The sequence below is a fragment of the Gobio gobio genome (genome assembly GCF_949357685.1).
Source record: "Gobio gobio genome assembly, chromosome: 23".
NCBI classification, from domain to species: Eukaryota; Metazoa; Chordata; class Actinopteri; order Cypriniformes; family Gobionidae; genus Gobio; species Gobio gobio.
The window spans coordinates 38,864,685-38,886,700 of record NC_137119.1 but is presented as its reverse complement, the minus strand read 5'-3'; the positions used below and the strand labels follow the sequence as shown (position 1 = coordinate 38,886,700).

The window sequence follows — 22,016 nt, the reverse complement described above, 5'->3', positions numbered from 1 at the left end:
AGATTAGCATGATGTGTGTGATACTGACCTCAGAGCGGGAGACGTTGTTGATTTCGGCGGCGAGCGACTCGGAGAGAGACTCTGTAAAAAGGCTCTTTGCTCCCTGGATGCTCAGATTAATGATCTGTCCGTTCAGCTCATCGTTCTGCTCCTTCAGACTGCGGTTATCCTGCACACACACACACACACACACACACAACCAAACCCATTTTTCAGACCGGTCTTTTTTTAGTCTGGTGACTAATGCGAGTCTGTTTAAGTTCATCTGCGTCTTTATCTTTATCTTTATCTGACTCTACTTGTTTGAGTCTTTTGGGTCTGTTGACCAGTTTGGGTCTGTAAGTCTGTCTTTACCTGTATGGGTCTGTTTTTACTTATTTGAGTGTTTTTACCTGAATCTTTTGAGCCTTTTAATATGTTTTTTAGTCAGTGTTGACCAGTTTGAGCCTGTATATAAGTCCGTTTTCACCTGTTTTTTTGTTCGTTTTTTTTTTTTTACAGATTTTATCAATTTGAGCCTGTGTTTGAGTGTTTTTTAACTGGTTTGAGTTTGTTCATCTGTTTAAGTCTGACTTTTGCCCTGTTTAAGTGTGTTTTTACTGGTTTAAGCCTGTTATAGCCGGGTTGAGTCTATTTTTACAAGTTTAAACCTGTTGGAGTCTGTCTTTACTTGTTTTAGTCTGCTTTTTACCAGTTTGATTCTGTTTTTACCAATTTAAGTCTGTTTTAGAGGCTGTCTTTACCGTTTTTTTTACCAGTTTAAATCTGTTTTGTATTACCAGTTCAGGCCTGTTTTTACTCGTTTGAGTGTTTTTACTCCTTTGAATCCGTTTTTCATAACCTGTTTAAGTCTTTATTTACCTGTTTTGAGTGTATTTTTCCCTGTTTTATATCTGTTTTCATAACCCATTTAAGTCTATATTTACCTGTTTTGAGTGTGTTTTTACCAGTTTTGAGCGTGTTTTTACTCCTTTGAATCCGTTTTTCATAACCTGTTTAAGTCTTTATTTACCTTTTTTGAGTGTGTTTTACCTGTTTTGTGTTTTTACTAGTTTGAATGTATTTTTTTTACCTGTTTGAGTGTATTTTCTTAACCTGTTTGTCTTTATCTATCTGTTTGAGTGTGTTTTTACTTGTTTGAGTGTATTTTCATAACCTGTTTAAGTCTGTATTTACCTGTTTTGAGTGCGTTTTAACCAGTTTGAGTGTGTTTGTACCTGTTTGAGTGTGATTTTACCAGTTGGAGTGTGATTTTACCTGTTTGAGTGTGATTTTCCCTGTTTGAATCTGTTTTCATAACCTGTTTAAGTCTGTATTTACCTGTTTTGAGTGTGTTTTTACCAGTTTGAGTGTGTTTTAACCAGTTTGAGTTTGTTTTTTACCAGTTTGAGTGTGATTTTCCCTGTTTGAATGTGATTTTACCTGTTTGAGTGTGATTTTCCCTGTTTGAATCTGTTTTCATAACCTGTTTAAGTCTGTATTTACCTGTTTTGAGTGTGTTTTTACCAGTTTAAGTGTGATTTTACCTGTTTGGAGTGTGATTTTCCCTGTTTGAATCTGTTTTCATAACCTGTTTAAGTCTGTATTTACCTGTTTTGAGTGTGTTTTTACCAGTTTAAGTGTGATTTTACCTGTTTGGAGTGTGATTTTCCCTGTTTGAATCTCTTTTCATAACCTGTTTAAGTCTGTATTTACCTGTTTTGAGTGTGTTTTTACCATTTTTAGTTTGTTTTTACCTGTTTTGAGTGTGATTTTACCTGTTTGAATCTGTTTTCATAACCTGTTTAAGTCTGTATTTACCTGTTTTGAGTGTGTTTTTACCATTTTTAGTTTGTTTTTACCTGTTTTGAGTGTGATTTTACCTGTTTGAATCTGTTTTCATAACCTGTTTAAGTCTGTATTTACCTGTTTTGAGTGTGTTTTTACCATTTTTAGTTTGTTTTTACCTGTTTTGAGTGTGATTTTACCTGTTTGAATCTGTTTTCATAACCTGTTTAAGTCTGTATTTACCTGTTTTGAGTGTGTTTTTACCATTTTTAGTTTGTTTTTACCTGTTTTGAGTGTGATTTTACCTGTTTGAATCTGTTTTCATAACCTGTTTAAGTCTGTATTTACCTGTTTTGAGTGTGTTTTTACCAGTTTAAGTGTGATTTTACCTGTTTGGAGTGTGATTTTCCCTGTTTGAATCTGTTTTCATAACCTGTTTAAGTCTGTATTTACCTGTTTTGAGTGTGTTTTTACCATTTTTAGTTTGTTTTTACCTGTTTTGAGTGTGATTTTACCTGTTTGAATCTGTTTTCATAACCTGTTTAAGTCTGTATTTACCTGTTTTGAGTGTGTTTTTACCATTTTTAGTTTGTTTTTACCTGTTTTGAGTGTGATTTTACCTGTTTGAATCTGTTTTCATAACCTGTTTAAGTCTGTATTTACCTGTTTTGAGTGTGTTTTTACCATTTTTAGTTTGTTTTTACCTGTTTTGAGTGTGATTTTACCTGTTTGAATCTGTTTTCATAACCTGTTTAAGTCTGTATTTACCTGTTTTGAGTGTGTTTTTACCAGTTTAAGTGTGATTTTACCTGTTTGGAGTGTGATTTTCCCTGTTTGAATCTGTTTTCATAACCTGTTTAAGTCTGTATTTACCTGTTTTGAGTGTGTTTTTACCAGTTTAAGTGTGATTTTACCTGTTTGGAGTGTGATTTTCCCTGTTTGAATCTGTTTTCATAACCTGTTTAAGTCTGTTTTTACCAGTTTGAGTGTTTTTACCCATTTGAATCTGTTTTTCATTACCTGTTTAAGTCTGTATTTACCTGTTTTGAGTGTGTTTTTACCATTTTTAGTTTGTTTTTACCTGTTTTGAGTGTGATTTTACCTGTTTGAATCTGTTTTCATAACCTGTTTAAGTCTGTATTTACCTGTTTTGAGTGTGTTTTTACCAGTTTAAGTGTGATTTTACCTGTTTGGAGTGTGATTTTCCCTGTTTGAATCTGTTTTCATAACCTGTTTAGGTCTGTATTTACCTGTTTTGAGTGTGTTTTTACCATTTTTAGTTTGTTTTTACCTGTTTTGAGTGTGATTTTACCTGTTTGAATCTGTTTTCATAACCTGTTTAAGTCTGTTTTTACCAGTTTGAGTGTTTTTACCCATTTGAATCTGTTTTTCATTACCTGTTTAAGTCTGTATATTTACCAGTTTGAGTGTGTTTTACCTGTTTGAGTCTGCGTATCTCCTGCTCCAGTTCGTTCTCCCTCATGTGAGTGTTGTATTCCTGTAGGCCGTTGCTGGCTGATCTGCCTCTTCTCGCTTCAGTCTCCAACTTAAACAGCTGCAGGTGTTCCAGCTGCTTTCTCAAGTCCTCTATCAACTACACACGCAGAGAAGCCATTAACAGAGATTAACACACACACACACACACACACACTCGAGTCCACCTATAAAGACACACAGAAGACCTCTCACCCCCTGAGTGCACTCCTTCTCTTTCTGGTTTGTATGATGTTCATGGCTCAGTTTGTCGGACATTTTCCTGCGAGATTCGATTTCTTCATTCAATCGATCTGAGACGTCTTCCACCTCATCCTGAAGTTTCCTCTTTTCCTGAAAAAATTACTAAATGTCAGAAATCTTTTGGACAATACTTTGCAGGGTCGGCATCAAATAAATAAAAAAATACAATTAAAATGATGTAAAAAAACAAAGGAATTTGACTGGTTTCATGGCCAATAATTATTTTTAATTCACTCGTCGTTGGCAGAAGTGATAAAAAGGTAATTTTGCTCTCTGAATGTGATCTACACATATGTATTAGACTGTGTGTGTGTTGGGTACCTCCTCCAATCTCTCGATGTTGGCTCTCAGGCAGGGAACACATGACCTCAGCTCACTGTTCTCCTCATCCAACTGATGCAACCTGAACACACAGGCACACAGACAAAAATGCACCATGATATTTTCTTTTTGGGCAGAGTGCACAATGAAAACAATAATGGGTGAGAGAAAACAAAAGTCTCTGTTAACACAGCCGGATTATATTAAACGCTGAGCCAAGTCATCTCAGAGCTCCTTTGAGCAATCAAATCAAATCTCTGCTGCTCTCCACTAGATGGCAGACACATCTTATCCACACACAGAAGAGCTGGACAAAATGACACAGACAACATTAAGGCTTTCTTGCAACTGTCTTCATATTTTTCTGCTGCTATAAGAAGCTGACTAGAAGTTACCTGAGCTAATGACATCCTCAGGAGGATTGTTGATAAAATTGCACTTCTCAAAATGGGCTTATCCAGCCTGTTCTGATTGTTAATGCGTAGGTATCAACCTCAACACGTAACATTTTCAGTTTGGAAAGATGCTGAAACTAGGCCTGTCATAATAATCAATATATCGATATATCGCACAATATATGTAGATGACCTCAATCATTTTTTTGTGATGCAATATATCGCCCATTATGTTTACATGATAATGAATGTCACCAACATTTTACTCGATTGTGATGGAGGCGAAAGTGGTTCTCAGGCAGTTCCTTCATACACAGAGTGGTTATCAACAGGTGAAAAAAGGCGCCATTTGAGGCGTTATGGTGTTTTCCTGACAACTACTGACAGTTTGGAAGAATAAGCCCAAATGGATTAGATTTCAAATCCGCAATCCCCTGTTCCGGTGCACATATAAATGTCAACGCAGAATGACGAGTGTTAAAGCCGTTTCACAAGGGACATTTTTTATTGACTATTTATTCAATTTTTTTATTTAGGATAATACATTTTTTACCCTTAATTTCCATGATCTAAAGAATTAAAAGGTTTTCATTAGAAAGTGTGTAGGTGTACTTGCATTATTATGCTGTTATATTAGGATTATATATTCAGTGGCATAAAATAGTCTTAAACTGACAATAATATCGTTTATCGCAATTATTTCTGGGACGATATATCGCAAAACAAAAAGTAGTTATCGTGACAGGCCTCGCTGAAACATACAATATGGACGTATTGACAACATTTAAACATTATTTTGTGTTTAAAAAGTAAAATATTTACAAATTATATTTGTTTAATTGCTCTATTTTTATAGATAAATTGTAGATTCCCTAACCTTACCCCGAAACCATGATATATAGAGAATATATCAAACATAATTGACAGAAATGTATAGGAAATTTACACTTTTAGTAACAATATAGGATTAAAAAGATATTTTGAGCAATCACTCCTAAATCTAAACCTACCCAATAACCATTTCTTTAAAATATGTAGAGTTATAAAGACAAACAAATGGAGCGTTACCAAAATAAGTTAAAATGAACGATGTGTTGCAGTCGCAGATCTCTCTGGCGGTTTTGTATGAGGTACAGAACAGAATTTAAGTTATTGCTGAGAATATTATCCCGATCCACTTACGGCATGTTGCAATCTGTGACGAATCACGTTAGCTTAATAGTATGTGGTGCAAACTCAAGACTTACACAGTCCTCAAACAAGCAAATCTCTGCATTCACTTGATCTTGTAAATGCGTAAAAAAAAAAAAAAAGTGTTTGTTTTAAAGGGAATATTTTTGTTGCAAATACTTAAATAAGTAACATTATCTAGCTGGATAACATGATTTATGATTTGTCAAAATTCAAAGAAAAACTGCTGTTTTGTTTGATTTTAGCACACAAAAATTATTCTCGTTGCTTCATAACATGGTTGAACCATTGGAGTCACATGGGCTATGTCTTTACTACCTTTCTGGGCCTTGAAAGTGTTATAGCTCCCTCTGGAGGATTGTTCATAAAATTGCAACATTGATAACAAACCACTAGTAATAATAATACATTTTAACTGTATATTTTTTATGGCAGGGAAAGAGTGACTCTAGCAGATAAAAGTATCTATTGTATAACCCTGACAGGTCCAATGCAATAAAGCAATGTCCCAACTAGACGTGACTGCGTAAAACATTTTGTTTTCTGCCCACAGTGAAATCACGTTGGCTTAAAATCCCGCTCTACATGAATCATAAATGATATTTTCCATCCGCACTGACCTGGCCTGGAGGTTCTCGATCTCCAGGTCTCTCTCTCGCTGGAGTTTGTTCAGTGCATCTCTGTGTTTACGGGTGTATGCGAGTAAATCGTCCTCTGTGCGCAGCTCCTGCTCCTTCAGCTGTTCCTCCAGAGCGTTTGCACGGTGGACGAGGGTGAGATTCTCCTGCCGCAAACGCGCATGCTGCTCTTCGCTCTCCAACGAGTCCTTCTCCAGCTCACACACGCGCTTCTCCAACAGCAACACCTGCGGGACAGACAGCGTTTGTTCCTCATGCAAATCACTTCTGCTGTTGTTCATGCCTTTACACAACTATCAGTTATTATATTCCATCTATGGAATCATCAGGTTAAGTTTGCCTATTGTTTCATGGTAATATTACCATTTTATTAAAGTGCCTCTATTATGCTTTTTCGGACATTACCTTTCATGTAGTGTTTAATACAGCCACTGTGATTGTAAAAAGTGCAGATAAATTGAGTTATTGTCTCCCAAAAGAAAGAACCGATTCTAAACTGCCTGAAACGAGTGGTCAGTAATTCCAGTCTTACTTCCTGCTAGGTTTATAACAAATTTGCCTATAATTTTCATTGGCTGCCCATGAGCAACATCTATACTTTGACCCTCAAACACTGTAGTTGTAGCTGAGACTGGAAGAGTTTGGTTAGTGTTGTCGACATGTTGAGAAGACGCTGTTTTCTAAGCTAAAAAAGCAAATCCACTTTGATACGCTTCTAAAGGATGTGGACTCGCGCTGGAATAGATATGTAAAACCGACGACATCGTTACTGTTCGTCTCACTTTCTATCATGTGCTGAGGAAGATCCAGAGCTGTAATTTTAGATATGGCAATGGGTTTATGGTTTGCAGCATGCGCTGTAAGTGGTAGACCAATCGCAACAGACTGGGCCATCTGACCAATCAGAGCAGAGCACGCTCACAGAAAGGCGGGTTTAGAGAGACTGAATCAAACAGTTTTGAGACACAAATTGCTGATGCTACATTGATTTTTATAAGAAAATTAAAGTGTATTTGATCTGGGATGCATGTAAAACTATTGTAGGAGATTGTTATGCTGTGTTCACACCAAACGTGAATAAAGCATCTGAAGTGAGTGATTTCCATGTTAAGTCAATATAAAGACGCGTTGACGTGAGTCTGGTGGTCATGCGGCGCGATAGACGTGTTTAGCGCGGCGCGATGGACACGATTTCGCCTCATTCGCATGTCTAGTTCGCGCGAATGACTGGAATTGAGCATCTTAAGCGAGTGATGTTATTTGGTGCTTTTTGTGCATTCACGCGTTTGAAGCGAATTCGCGTCTGACGCCCGAGTTGAAAAAAAATGAACTTTGGCGTCTGTTCGCACCACGTTAACCAATCAGGAGCCTGCTAAACAGGTTAAGTGACGTGATAAACGGGGGCTGGCCCGCCTGGAGTCACTCATTCAAAACAGTGGCTGTGTTTAAGGACTTGGCACTTAATCTGGACTGAAAGACTGAAGGACCTTGGCGTATGATTGCATTACTATGGTATGACAATGATGACAATTGTTGTTACTGTTTTCATGCATTTAATAAAAATAAATAAATAAAAAACAACATATATTTAGCTTCAAACGCTCGATTTATATGCGAGTGGATTTAAAATGTTCAAGCGTCCAACTAGACGCGAATTTGACGCTCTATTGGCGTTCGGTGTGAACTAGGGCTGTCATTTTTGAGAAAAATTTAATTCGAACGGATATCAAATTTCAAGCAATGTATTCGAATATATTCAAATATCTACAAGCGATAGCCAGGAACAAACCAAGCACAGATTTTTGTTCAAGCACAGATTTTTTCCCTGACGCAGGGGATGCGAGGCGACAACACAGTTGGCTTTCAACAGCCAAAGTTCTTTGGTGTCGGTTTTGGTGTGTCCCTACATTAAAGGGATAGTTCACCCAAAAACAAAAATTTGATGTTTTTCTGCTTACCCCTAAGGCATCCAAGATGTAGGTGTCTTCGTTTCTTCAGTAGAACACAAATGAAGATGTTTAACTGCAACCGTTGCTGTGTGTCACTCATATAATGCTTGTCAATGGGGTCTAATTCTATTAGAGAAAAAAAACATGGACAGACAACTTCAAATTAAACCCTGCGGCTCGTGACGACACATTGATGTTTTAAGACACGAAACGATCGGTTTCTGAGAGAAACCAAATGGTATTTATGCAAATATATCACCTCATATCAGACGAACGCTTCAGCTCTGCAGACTGCCATCACTTCCCATGTGTGAGGTCAAATTAGCGGCCGGGTCATAGATATGTATACGTAGATTCCTCATTCGAGCGATCCACGCCATGATCCACGCAGGCACTAATGAGTTATCTATGTATATATCTATGACCCGGCTGTAATTTTGACCTCACACACGGGAAGTGATGGCAGTCTGGAGAACTGAAGCGTTCGTCTGATATGAGGTGATATATTTGCATAAATACTGCTCGGTTTCTGATCGTTTCGTGTCTTAAGACATCAATGTGTCGTCACGAGCCGCAGGGTTTAATTTGAAGTTGTTTGTCCATGTTTTTTTACTCTAATAGAATTCGACCCCATTGACAAGCATTATATGAGTGACACACAGCAACGGTTGGAGTTAAAAATCTTCATTTGTGTTCTACTGAAGAAACGAAGACACCTACATCTTGGATGCCTTAGGGGTAAGCAGAAAAACATCAAATTTTCGTTTTTGGGTGAACTATCCCTTTAAAATGGCGTAATAGGGGCACTTAATTCTTTTTTGTTTACTTTTGCTATTTTCGGTTTTTTGGCATTTGATGACAAAACTAATTCACAGCACAAACTAAAGCCACAAAACCAGAAGTCCACATCAAATGCACCATTTGGACCAAGGTCACAAATGTAACACAAATTGGATGCAAGTTTGACGCAAAGTATCCATATCAGTTTCCGAACCTTGTCTGTGATGTCACGATCTGCAAGGTCCAAAATGTCTTGAGTCAGATCTCCCATGACGTCTAGATTGTTGGACTGCTGCAAGTGTCTGAAAAACATTAAAACACTGTTTAAACAAAAGCAAAATTTTTAACATGTTCCCTGCTAAATTTGCATGCTGGTCCAGCCTGGTTTTTCTAGTTGGTGGACCTGGAAACTTAAGGTGATGATACACGGGGCAACTTTTTGAGCAATGTTGCCGTCATCGGGCAACCAGGTGAGACACAGGGCCCACGACCGATATAAAGTATACAGATAGAAAATTGTTGCCCATTCTCAATGGGAAAGTCCCCAAGCAACATCGCCCGACTAGCATGATGCTGACTGACCAAGAATGTAATCTAGTAATCTAACATTCCCAAAGTTTTGAGATTCATTTTGTCCTTAAATCTGATGTTTGGTGCATTGAGAGGGAGGATCTCACCTTGCGGCTTTCTTACTGGACATCCTTTTGCTGGAACTATAAAAGAGAGAACAAACAGGAAATGAGTCAGGAAGAGAGCGGGAAAGAGGGAAAAACTCTTTCCATCCGTGACCTGTGAACCGCAGGTCAAAAAACACCCAGTGAAGTGCTGAAGTTTGGGCCGTCAGCTCTTTCTGGAGGTTGAAGGCTGAATCAATGCCCTTCTTTCAAGGGTAATGACCTCACAGCACGGAAATAAACACACTGTTTTTATGGAGGTGTAACATGGATGCGTGAAAGGAGATTCTGTTCCTGTTGCGCAACCCTGAACCCAGAGAAACCGCTTTGAACAGACCACAGATCACTGTTCCATACGGCTGCTTGGGACAATCCAGGATTTTCCATGAACAAAACACTGTATATTAAATATGTTAAAGGAACACGCCACTATTTCTGAAAATAGGCTCATTTTCCAGCTCCCCTAGAGTTAAGCAGTTGAGTTTTACCGTTTTCCAATCCATTCAGCCGATCTCCGGGTCTGGCATTAGCACTTTTAGCATAGCTTAGCATAGATCATTGAATCTGATAAGACCGTTAGCATCTCGCTCAAAAAATGACCAAAGAGTTTCTATATTTTTCCTATTTAAAACTTGACTCTTCTGCGCTGTGTAATATCATTGCGCCGCTGCACCCATGGTACGGCTCAAAGTTCCTTGATTATTACGCAGGAATGAGAGTATAGTTCATAGCCATATCGGCCTAGAAAATCACAACTTTTCATTTTCCATCGGTCTTAGTACACAATGTAACTACAGAAGAGTCAAGTTTTAAATAGGAAAAATATAGAAAGTCTCTGGTCATTTTTGAGCGAGATGCTAACGGTCTAATCAGATTCAATGATCTATGCTAAGCTATGCTAAAAGTGCTAATGCCAGACCCGGAGATCGGCTGAATGGATTTGAAAACGGTAAAACTCAACTGTTTAACTCTAGGGGAGCTGGAAAATTAGCCTATTTTCAAAAAAAGTGGAGTGTTCCTTTAAAATGAACTAGACTCTTTTTCAAGTTGGAGAAGTTCATTTCTTTGGTTCTGGTTCTTTGGTTCTTTAATCAGACACGTCAAAACACAAGTCGAATGTGAATATTGCAATTGAGTTCTTAAAGGTACAGTTCACCTATTAATGAAAACCCATGTAATTCCAAACCCGTATGACTTTACGCTGGAATACACAACACAGCTTTTAAAATCAGAACAGATCTTTAAACACTAGGCATCATACACTTTCTGACTTTCTGACAAGTTCAACAAAAACGTATGCCTTGTTGCCTGGAGACAAGAAACTAGGGCTGCGCAATATATCGAAATATCGCAAATGTACATATCGCAATATGCATATCGCAAGGGCACGCAATATCTGAATGATTTTAATAGGCTTTTAAAATTTTATGTTTTAGGTCAATGCGTATAGCAGAGAACAGGCTGAGCACATGACTGTTACTTATGTGATTTGCTTGACGTTAAAAAGAGTTATTAAACACAATAACTTGCGGAAAACAACTCCTTGCATGGTTGTCTGCTGTCTGACACACACACCAAAACGTGCGCACAAGCCATTCTTTTTTGCGTGTCTTGTTACACACTCGAACTGTCAATGCTTTCTTTTCCTCGAAAGAATGTGAAAGACATAAATGGTATCATTCTCAGTTTTTAAAATATTATATAATTCAAATAGATTTTACAAACTTAAAGCAATATCGTATCGCATATCGAATATCGCATTATTTAACAAGGATATCGCATTTTTCTTCAATATCGCACAGCCCTTCAAGAAACAAATTAAAACAATATGTGTTCTAAAATCGGCTCAAAATATCAAACATGTTTGATCTTCGACTACTGGATAGAAAGCTTAAAAAAAACACTACACAATTTTCAGTGAAATCTGTCATTGAACCCTGCAGACGGCTCTAGCGTTGACTCATCTAGACTATCAGGGCACAAATCTGTGCAAACGTTGTGTAGTGTATTCCAGCAGCAGAGACCACAAATCAAGATAGGGACTTTTAACACTAGTCCTTATGACTTTTGTGCAATAAGCCAAGTCTTCTGAAGCCATATGAAAGCTTAAGTGATCAAACTGACCACAATTTTTCAGAAAAATGTCCCCTTCACCACAGCTCCAAAAGCTCAGTTGTGAAATCTATGTCAGTTGGTCAATAAATGCTTTCATACTATGGAAATGAGTGTGTTTTTTGGTGCTGTACAGAAAGTCATATTGGTTTGGAACGACATGAGGGTGAGCAAATAATGACAGAATTGTAATTTTGAACGGTCTCTTAATAAATTTGCTTACCTGTGAGTTCTTACAATAAAGCTATCAATGCTCTTTTACTTATTACGTAGACTACTGTATATTATATTGTTAATATTCACTTCACAACAGACTATTGTGCATGCATCAAATATACACACACACACATACACACACACCACAGCAGAGCATCTATGATCACCACACACTTCACCTACAGAACGTACAAACACTGAGCACCACTGAAAACCAAGAAGAGTCATGTGACACTGTGCAGATGTCTGCATATTAATGAAGCACACACATGCAGAAAGTGAGTGTGTGTGTGTACAGTGGTCAAATTCAACACACGCAAGGGAGGCGTGCACATGCTGCGAGCGCGTTACCTATTCATCTCTAGTAACTGCAGTCGCGTGGACAGATCCTCCAGACGACTGATCTGCTTATGACAGTGAGTGCAGAAAAACTCCAGCGCCTCCGACTGAAGGAAACTCTGGAAACTAGCAGGAAAAGAGCTGGGGCTGAGGAGACCAGAGGAGAGGAGAAGGGAAATGAGGAGATACAACGGGAGAAATAAGTAAAGGAGAAATGAGGAGAAATGGGCAGAGGACAGGGGAAATGAGAAGAAATGAGTAGAGGAGAGAACAAATGGGAAGAAATTAGGAGAAAAGATCATAGAGGAGAAATAAGGAGAGGGGAGAATATACAATGGGAGAAATTAGTAGAGGATAAATGAGGAGAGGACAGCAGATATTAGGAAAGAGGAGAAGATGCGTTGGGAGAAATAAGTGTAGGACAAGTTAAGAGAAATTCGAAGAAAGTAGATATAGGGGTAGAAAATAGTAGAGGAGAAATGAGGAGAGGAGAAGAGAAATGGGGAGAGGAGAAATTAAGAGTGGAAAAATTAGCATAGGAGAAAAGAGGAGAGGGGAGGAAATATGACAGGAGAAGTTAGTAAAGTAGAGGAGAGGAGAAATGAGGAGATGAGAGGAAAAATGAGGAGAGGAGAAATGAGGAGAGAGGAGAAAATATGACAGGAGAAATGAGGAGAGGAGAAATTAAGAGTGGAAAATGAGCATAGGAGAAAAGAGGAGAGGGGAGGAAATATGACAGGAGAAGTTAGTAAAGTAGAGGAGAGGAGAAATGAGGAGAAGAAATATGACCATAGAAATTAGTAAAGTAAAGGAGAGGAGAAATGAGGAGAGGAGAGGAAATATGAAGGGGGAAATGAGTAAAGGAAAAATGAGTAGGAGGAGAGGAGAAATGAGGAGGAGGGGAAGAGAGGAGTAGAGGAGAGGAGAAATGAGGAGGAGGAGAGGAGAAATGAGGAGGAGGGGAGGAGAGGAGTAGAGGAGAGGAGAAATGAGTTGGAGGAGAGGAGAGGAGAAATGAGGAGGAGGAGAGGAGTAAAGGAGAAGAGAAACGAGAAGAAGAAATATGACGGGAGAAATTAGTTAAGTAAAGGAGAGGAGAAATGAGGAGAGGAAATATGACAGAGAAATGAGTAAAGGAGAAATGAGGAGGAGGAGAGGTGAGGAGAAATGAGGAGGAGGAGTAGAGGAGAAATGAGGAGGAGAGGAGTAGAGGAGAGGAGAAATGAGGAGGAGGAGTAGATGAGAAATGAGGAGGAGGAGAGGAGTAGAGGAGAGGAGAAATGAGGAGGAGGAGTAGAGGAGAAATGAGGAGGAGGAGAGGAGTAGAGGTGAGGAGAAATGAGGAGGAGGAGTAGAGGAGAAATGAGGAGGAGAGGAGTAGAGGAGAGGAGAAATGAGGAGAGGAGAAATGAGGAGGAGAAATGAGGAGGAGGAGTAGAGGAGAAATGAGGAGGAGAGGCGAGGAGAGGAGAAATGAGGAGGAGAGGCGAGGAGAGGAGATATGAGTAGAGAAGTAGAGGAAAGAAGAAATGAGGAGGAGGAGAGGAGGAGTAGAGGAGAGGAGGAATGAGGAGGAGAGGAGAGGAGAAATGAGGAGGAGAGGCGAGGAGAGGAGATATGAGTAGAGAAGTAGAGGAAAGAAGAAATGAGGAGGAGGAGGAGGAGGAGGAGTAGAGGAGAGGAGGAATGAGGAGGAGAGGCGAGGAGAAATGAGGAGGAGAGGCGAGGAGAGGAGATATGAGTAGAGAAGTAGAGGAAAGAAGAAATGAGGAGGAGGAGGAGTAGAGGAGAGGAGGAATGAGGAGGAGAGGCGAGGAGAAATGAGGAGGAGAGGCGAGGAGAGGAGAAATTTGGAGAGGAGTAGAGGAAAGGAAAAATGAGGAGGGAGAGAGGAGAGGAGAGGAGTAGAGAAGAAATGAGGAGGAGGAGAGGAGGAGAGGAGTAGAGGAGAAATGAGAAGGAGGAGGAGAGGAGTAGAGGAGAGGAGGAATGAGGAGGAGAGGCAAGGAGAGTGAGGAGAGGAGAAATTAGTAGAGAAGTAGAGGAAAGAAGAAATGAGGAGGAGAGGAGAGGTGAGGAGAAATGAGGAAGGAGAGGAGTAGAAAATGGAGAGGAGGAGAAATGAGGAGGAGGAGAGGAGAGGTGAGGAGAAATGAGGAGGAGGAGGAGAGGAGAAATGAGGAGGAGAAGTGAGAAGAAATTTGGAGAGGAGAGGAGGAGAGGAGTAGAGGAGAAATGAGAAGGAGGAGGAGAGGAGTAGAGGAAAGGAGAAATGAGGAGGAGGAGAGGAGAGGTGAGGAGAAATGAGGAGGAGGAGAGGAGAGGTGAGGAGGAGGAAAGGAGAGGTGAGGAGAAATGAGGAGGAGGAGAGGAGAAATGAGGAGGAGGAGAGGAGAAATGAGGAGGAGGAGAGGAGAAATGAGGAGGAGGAGAGGAGAGGTGAGGAGGAGGAAAGGAGAGGAGAAATGAGGAGGAGGAGAGGAGAAATGAGGAGGAGGAGAGGAGAAATGAGGAGGAGGAGAGGAGAAATGAAGAGGAGGAGAGGAGAGGTGAGGAGAAATGAGGAGGAGGAGAGGTGAGGAGAAATGAGGAGGAGGAGAGGAGAAATGAGGAGGAGGAGAGGAGAAATGAGGAGGAGGAGAGGAGAAATGAAGAGGAGGAGAGGAGAGGTGAGGAGGAGGAGAGGAGAGGTGAGGAGAAATGAGGAGGAGAGGAGAAATGAGGAGGAGGAGAGGAGAAATGAGGAGGAGGAGAGGAGAAATGAGGAGGAGGAGAGGAGAGGTGAGGAGGAGGAGAGGAGGAGAGGAGAGGTGAGGAGAAATGAGGAGGAGAGGAGAAATGAGGAGGAGGAGAGGAGAAACGAGGAGGAGGAGAGGAGAAATGAGGAGGAGGAGAGGAGAGGTGAGGAGGAGGAGAGGAGGAGAGGTGAGGAGAAATGAGGAGGAGAGGAGAAATGAGGAGGAGGAGAGGAGAGGAGAGGAGAGGAGAAATGAGGAGGAGGAGAGGAGAGGTGAGGAGGAGGAGAGGAGAGGAGGAGAGGTGAGGAGAAATGAGGAGGAGGAGAGGAGAGGAGAGGAGAGGAGAAATGAGGAGGAGGAGAGGAGAGGAGAGGAGAGGAGAGGAGAGGAGAAATGAGGAGGAGGAGAGGAGAGGAGAGGAGAGGAGAGGAGAGGAGAGGTGAGGAGGAGGAGAGGAGAGGAGGAGAGGTGAGGAGAAATGAGGAGGAGGAGAGGAGAGGAGAGGAGAGGAGAAATGAGGAGGAGGAGAGGAGAGGAGAGGAGAGGAGAGGAGAGGAGAGGAGAAATGAGGAGGAGGAGAGGAGAGGAGAGGAGGAGAGGTGAGGAGAGGAGAAATGAGGAGGAGGAGAGGAGAGGAGAGGAGAGGAGAGGAGAGGAGAGGAGAGGAGAAATGAGGAGGAGGAGAGGAGAGGTGAGGAGGAGGAGAGGAGAGGAGGAGAGGTGAGGAGAAATGAGGAGGAGGAGAGGAGAGGAGAGGAGAGGAGAGGAGAGGAGAGGAGAAATGAGGAGGAGGAGAGGAGAGGTGAGGAGGAGGAGAGGAGAGGAGAGGAGGAGAGGTGAGGAGAAATGAGGAGGAGGAGAGGAGAGGAGAGGAGAGGAGAGGAGAGGAGAAATGAGGAGGAGGAGAGGAGAGGAGGAGGAGAGGAGGAGAGGAGGAGAGGTGAGGAGAAATGAGGAGGAGGAGAGGAGAGGAGAGGAGAGGAGAGGAGAAATGAGGAGGAGGAGAGGAGAGGTGAGGAGGAGGAGAGGAGAGGAGGAGAGGTGAGGAGAAATGAGGAGAGGAGAGGAGAGGAGAGGAGAGGAGAGGAGAGGAGAGGAGAGGAGAGGAGAAATGAGGAGGAGGAGAGGAGAGGTGAGGAGGAGGAGAGGAGAGGAGAGGAGGAGAGGTGAGGAGAAATGAGGAGGAGAGGAGAGGAGAGGAGAGGAGAGGAGAGGAGAGGGGAGAGGAGAGGAGAGGAGATGAGGAGGAGGAGAGGAGAGAGAGGAGAGGAGAGGAGAAATGAGGAGGAGGAGAGGAGCGGAGAGGAGAGGAGAGGAGAGGAGAGGAGAGGAGAGGAGAGGAGAAATGAGGAGGAGGAGAGGAGAGGTGAGGAGGAGGAGAGGAGAGGAGAGGAGGAGAGGTGAGGAGAAATGAGGAGGAGAGGAGAAATGAGGAGGAGGAGAGGTGAGAAGAAATTTGGAGAGGAGAAATGGGGAGAGGAGAAATGAGGAGGAGGAAAGAAAATATGACGGGAGAAATGAGTAAAGGAGAAATAAACAGAGGAGAGGAGAAATGAGGAGAGGAGAAATGAGGAGAGGAGAGCGTGTGTGTGTTTAAAACAAAGATGAGCAGAGGACGGGAGAAAACAGGGAACATTCAATTGAGACGTGAAGGGCCGAGGAGAGGTGAGTACTACAGTGCAGGAGCAGCGTGTGTGTTCATTTCAACAGGTTTGAAAGTGTATCGTGTTTCCATGCTCTCTTCTCTAGTGTACGTGTGTGTGTGTGTGTGTGTGTGTGTGTGTGTGTGCTGGACCGCAATCGCCTGACAACACCACCAGTAATACTAACCACAACAGCTCGACCTTTACCCGGCGATAATAATAGTTCACTAGGGAAATAATGAATCAGTCAGCACGACATCGTGCCGATTTACCTTTTTCCACATACAGACACTGCTCAGAGAGATCATAACAGCCCATAACAGACACACAAGCACATTTTGTTTTGTCTATCACACACACTGTAAATGAGACGGTCGTCTGTGGTCAGGATGTCATCTACAAGCTCTAATTATGCACATGACATTCGGCTTACACAATGTGCTGACTCGCTTTCTCTTTCTCACTGTGTGGAAACTAGAAATAGAGTGCATTTCTATTTGTGTCTGTAGTCAAGGTGCTCACACAGTAAAGCCCAGATAAACAATACCTAAGTTTAGCCCAGGATAAATCAGTCTTCTAAATATATGGAGTGTAAAAACGACACAATTCTTAAGCAGTATGCGAAACTTCTTATGTCTTAAATAATCCAGTATGTGTGTTACCTAGGTGACAGCAGCATCAGTGGGCGGGGCAGCGGGCTGTCTGTATGTGGGAGTGGCTCTACATCTCCCTCCCCATCTGGCACCGCCCTTCCCTCTTCCTGATTGGCCAGCAGCAGGTCTGAAGAGTTGTTACTCTCACCGAAATCCTCAAAGTGCTCCTCCTCTCCTCCAATCACGGCCACCACGGTGTGACCATTCAAATCAGAGCCCAATGTGAACCTATCGCAGAAGCACACGGAATATAATGCGTTATCTGGGCATATTTAATGAAAAATACCAGGCTAATATTTTCTCTTTAATAAGAAATTAAAATGTAATGTTCCTTGAATTCCACCTGGACATGGAAGATTCACTTTTTGTGAATAAAACAATCATATAACAAAAATAAACATAAACTGTTAAAAAAGTAGTTTTAAATGTTTTTGACAGAAGTCTCTCTTGCTCACCAAGGCTGCTTTTATTTGATCAGAAATACAGTAAAAACCGAAATATTGTGAAATATTACTATTTATAATTTATTTTATTTGAATATATCATAAAATGTAATTTATTCCTGTGATCAAAGCTGAATTTTCAGCATCATAACCCCAGTCTTCAGTGTCACATGATCCTTCAGAAATCATTCTGATATGATAATTTTGCATTTGATGGCATCACTATGACCTTAATTTTTATCCAATTTGAGAATTACTTCCTTGAGTTTTACGGAGAAATCATAAAACTTTACCACATCATATTTATAAGTCTTTAATATCTTTATTATTCCAATAGATTGACTGTTTGTTAGTTCAATGTCTGCTCTTTCAATTCTCATACTTCCTTAAAAACATCCTTGTGTGTTTTTGTGTGCGAGACAGAATTTGTCTTAAGGATGATAATCTGATAATTCACTTTAATCTCTTGGCAACCCTAAAAACGTCTGAAGAATTCCAGATAAATTAAATGAAACCTACACAATTCACACGAAAACAGCACAACACCAGTGTTTTCAGAAGTGTTGACAGTGTAATACAGTGATCATGAGAAGGACATTAATATATTCAACATTAATGATGAAAATAGCACAAAACAAAGTTTCAGTGTGTTAACAGACGGTTTTTTGATTGACGGCCCTGTAGGGGTGTAATGATATATCGTTAAACGATATATCACGATATAAATATGTGACGATACGTATCGTTGATAGAAATGATATGATTTGCGATATAGAGTTGCTTTATCCAAGGCTCAACTTGCTGTAGAAGGTCTTTTTATAAGGTATAATTCACAAATGTAGGCTACCACAAATGTAAACTCTGTCATCATGTCCTCACCATCATGTCGTTTTTCGTTTAACTTGCAAACACAAATGAAGATATTCTTTATGAAACCGGAGTCCCTCCATTTAAAGTAATTCCTCTCAAACTTAAAAGATCCAATAAATGTCATAAAGGCATCGTTAAAAGAACTAATCGAGTGGTCTAATCCAAATCCAAGTCTTCTGAAGAGACACAATGGCTTTATATGATGAATATATTTAACACGACGCGCATACTGTAGTAAACACGGACGTTCACATGATTGGGTGACACGGAAAACAACACGAGTAAGAAAACGCAGAATTAAAATTCTTGGATGAGCTAAACATTTGCAGTTTGAGTGGTCATTTTGTCACGCTTTCTTGCGATTAGAGCTGTGATTGATTGCATTGATCATCTAAAGTGCTCGCGCTGCCGGAACGCCACTCTTCAAAGTGAGAGCGCAAACATCATTTAAATCATCAGATCACATTTAGTTTTAATAGTATGATTATTCAAAGCATTTTAGATGGTTCATTCTTATATATATAGTGCATTAATAGCAAGCACTGGGAGAGATTTTGCCTGTATTGAAAGCGCGAGTAATGTGTAAGGGGAAAAAATCACGTTTACGGAGTTTCAGTGACATTACATTAAATGACTATATATAATGTTGAATATAATGTATCATAATGCAATGGGGGAATATTTGTGGGTCCTGTTAATAATACACTAATTATAATAATATTTTAATAATAATAAAAAAGTAAAAATAAAAAACCCCTCTTCTTTATTTTGGCTTAAAATATCGGGATACATATTGTATTGTGAGTTCAGTATCGCGATTCATATCGAATCGTGACACGAGTGTATCGTTACACCCCTATTGATTGGTGAACTCAGTGAACACTTTTTTTAATATATATATATATATATATATATATATAGGGCTGTCAAAAGATTAATCGCGATTAATCGCATCCAAAATAAAAGTTTGTGTTTACATAATATATGTGTGTGTACTCTGTTAATTATTATTTCTATATAAATACACACACAAGCATGTATATATTTAAGAAAAAAATGATTTTTATATATAAAACATTTATATTTATGTATATTATAGATTATATAAATGTATATACAGTATATACATGCAAATATTTCTTAAATATATACATGAATGTGTGTGTATTTATATATAAATAATAATTAACAGAGTACACACACATATATTATGTAAACACAAACTTTTATTTTGGATGCGATTAATCACGATTAATCTTTTGACAGCCCTAATATATATATATCTTTTTTTTTATGCAAAAATTACATTACAGTTCAATAGTTTAGGCTCAAAATGACTGTTTTAAAATAAATTAATACTTTTATTCAGCAAGGATGCATTAAATTGATTAAAAGAATAAATACATGTTACAAAATACTTATATTTCAAATAAATTCCGTTCTTTTGAACTTTGTATTCATCAAATCCTGAAAAACAACTGTGTTCAACATTGATAATAATCAGCAAATCATCATATTAGAGTGATTTCTGAAGGATCATGTGACACTGAAGACTGGAGGAATGATGCTGAAAAATAAATTACATTTAAAACATATTAAAATAGAAAACAGTTATTTAATTTGTAATGATATTTTACAATATTTGCAGCCTTGTTGAGCAGAAGAGACTTCTTTCAAAACATAAAAATCTTTCTGACCTGAAACTTTTGAACGTTTTAAAATAAATAAGGATAAATGAAAGACATGCACACACACACACACAGCAAAAAAGTCAAGTGAACAAGGAAACTGTTACTGATTAAACTGTTTTTTTCTATTGTAGCTTTATATCCTACAATAAATCCCTCAAAGACTTACCCTCGTTTCACTATAACATTGCGGTTGGTCACACAAAGCACGCGTGAAGGTGGCGACCGCATCTTAAAGCGATTCGGTCTTTCTTTGGCGATTCTGAGCAACTGGGCACACAGCGTGTCAGAGCAAACTAAACTCCCGCAATCGATACAAAACTCTATTTACATGTAGTTGTCCCTGTAGAGTTCAATCCGCCGGACATTCCTGCCAGACGTTTGTGACCCGGTAAATCTGAATTAACAGCCAAAATCTTTTGTGCAAGCAAAGCTACATATGCTTAAATCGCACGGCTGTGTGGCAGTGTGTGTGTGCGCGTCTAATCTGATTTAGAGCTCAGTAACGGTGACCCAGTGTGTGTGCTAGCATGCTCTATAAGAACGTGCATGCGTTTAATCGGTTTAATCTCCATACGCATGAACTTATGTCGACACTCAAACACACTGAACACAGAAACTCAGGACTTGTAAATTAGCCGACTAAACAAAACTCGGTTAGCTAAGGCTAATCTTTGGGATCTAAACAAACACCAAATGCTAAACGGAAGTCAAATCTGCAAGTTATCGTAATTTTTAGATTCTGCATTTTCCACTACTCTGAATGCGAGTCTGGGGAAGGTCAGCGCTGGCGAGACAGCGTGACCCTGACATGGCAGGAATGCTAAATCAAGAGAAACACACGAGGGCTGAGAGCCAGGATATTTTACAATGACAGAAGCAAGTAAGAGAGTGAGAGAGAAACAGACCCTAGAGACTGAAAGATGGATAAACTTTGGGACTCAGGAAGGCAGAAAGAGCAAACTCCACACTTCCTTCAACTGGGAAACAGGAAAATAAAGACTGACACCGATAACACGGGAAACAGGAACACCTCGGTCAGCTGAGCTGATGTTAACGGCTCTTGGGAAACAAGACACTCTAGTCAGCAGATTCTTGCATAAACACAAATAAACGTATGCGCACTGACAACACGGAGCACTTCAGAATATTAGTGCACAAAACTTGGGACAAATGCAATACAATGTCAAAAATGAAGAGGAAATTTTTGTTTTGTTTTTCGTGTTATAACCAGTCACCTTTAAAACACTCACATGGCATTAAAAACAGTTTTTGTGATGTGTGCGTCATAAGACTACAGATAGTTAAACACCAGACAGTGTTTTTGAACACTGTGTCCTAAATGGATACACAGTATCAGGAAGTTGTTTAATTTTGTAAGATTATAGCTGATACATTCAAGGCTACTAAAACAAAATTGTTGAATGCATGAAGTCATGACATTTATGCAGTGTGACTTTAGTATTACTTGTATAGTATAGAAGCCATTGAGTGGAACAACACAGACTGTACTTCCTGTCAGCAAGTTGGGAAGGCTATTCTGTGCCAAATTACTTTATTCACAGTATTTGTGCAATTTCCTGACCAGTGATTTGTGATTAAAATGGTTAAGCACATTACAATACACTAAATATTTTGCCATTTTGCTCTTGACTGAATAACTTTTGTAGATTTAATAAGGATTAATCTATATTTAATTTATGCAGTGAAGTCTGTGAAGTGTTTGATAACTTCAAAATTACATTTCTGTATATTTCCTACCCGTTAAGACCTACCTGAAAATCTTAAAGCACTGTTTACAAGGTTACATGGGTCTAAAACAACGAAAACAATAACGTTTTGTGCAATTTGAGAGGGCAAGT

The 22,016-nt window shown here is 39.8% G+C and overlaps 1 protein-coding gene across 2 annotated transcripts in view; it reads right to left on the bottom strand.

The window, feature by feature from the left end:
* rab11fip3 (RAB11 family interacting protein 3 (class II)) overlaps positions 1-22,016 on the bottom strand; it is a 52,186-nt gene that overhangs the window by 1,927 nt on the left and 28,243 nt on the right. The window contains exons 5-13 of one of the 2 annotated variants that reach the window (XM_079806647.1): positions 17,163-17,381; positions 12,132-12,266; positions 9,456-9,491; positions 8,993-9,080; positions 6,032-6,276; positions 3,826-3,907; positions 3,457-3,594; positions 3,206-3,361; positions 29-169 (exon numbers count right to left, since the gene is read on the bottom strand). In XM_079806647.1, the coding sequence (XP_079662773.1) occupies positions 29-169; positions 3,206-3,361; positions 3,457-3,594; positions 3,826-3,907; positions 6,032-6,276; positions 8,993-9,080; positions 9,456-9,491; positions 12,132-12,266; positions 17,163-17,381 (1,240 nt within the window). The remainder of the gene's footprint in view (positions 1-28; positions 170-3,205; positions 3,362-3,456; positions 3,595-3,825; positions 3,908-6,031; positions 6,277-8,992; positions 9,081-9,455; positions 9,492-12,131; positions 12,267-17,162; positions 17,382-22,016) is intronic. The other variant, XM_079806648.1, reaches the window with a different exon arrangement.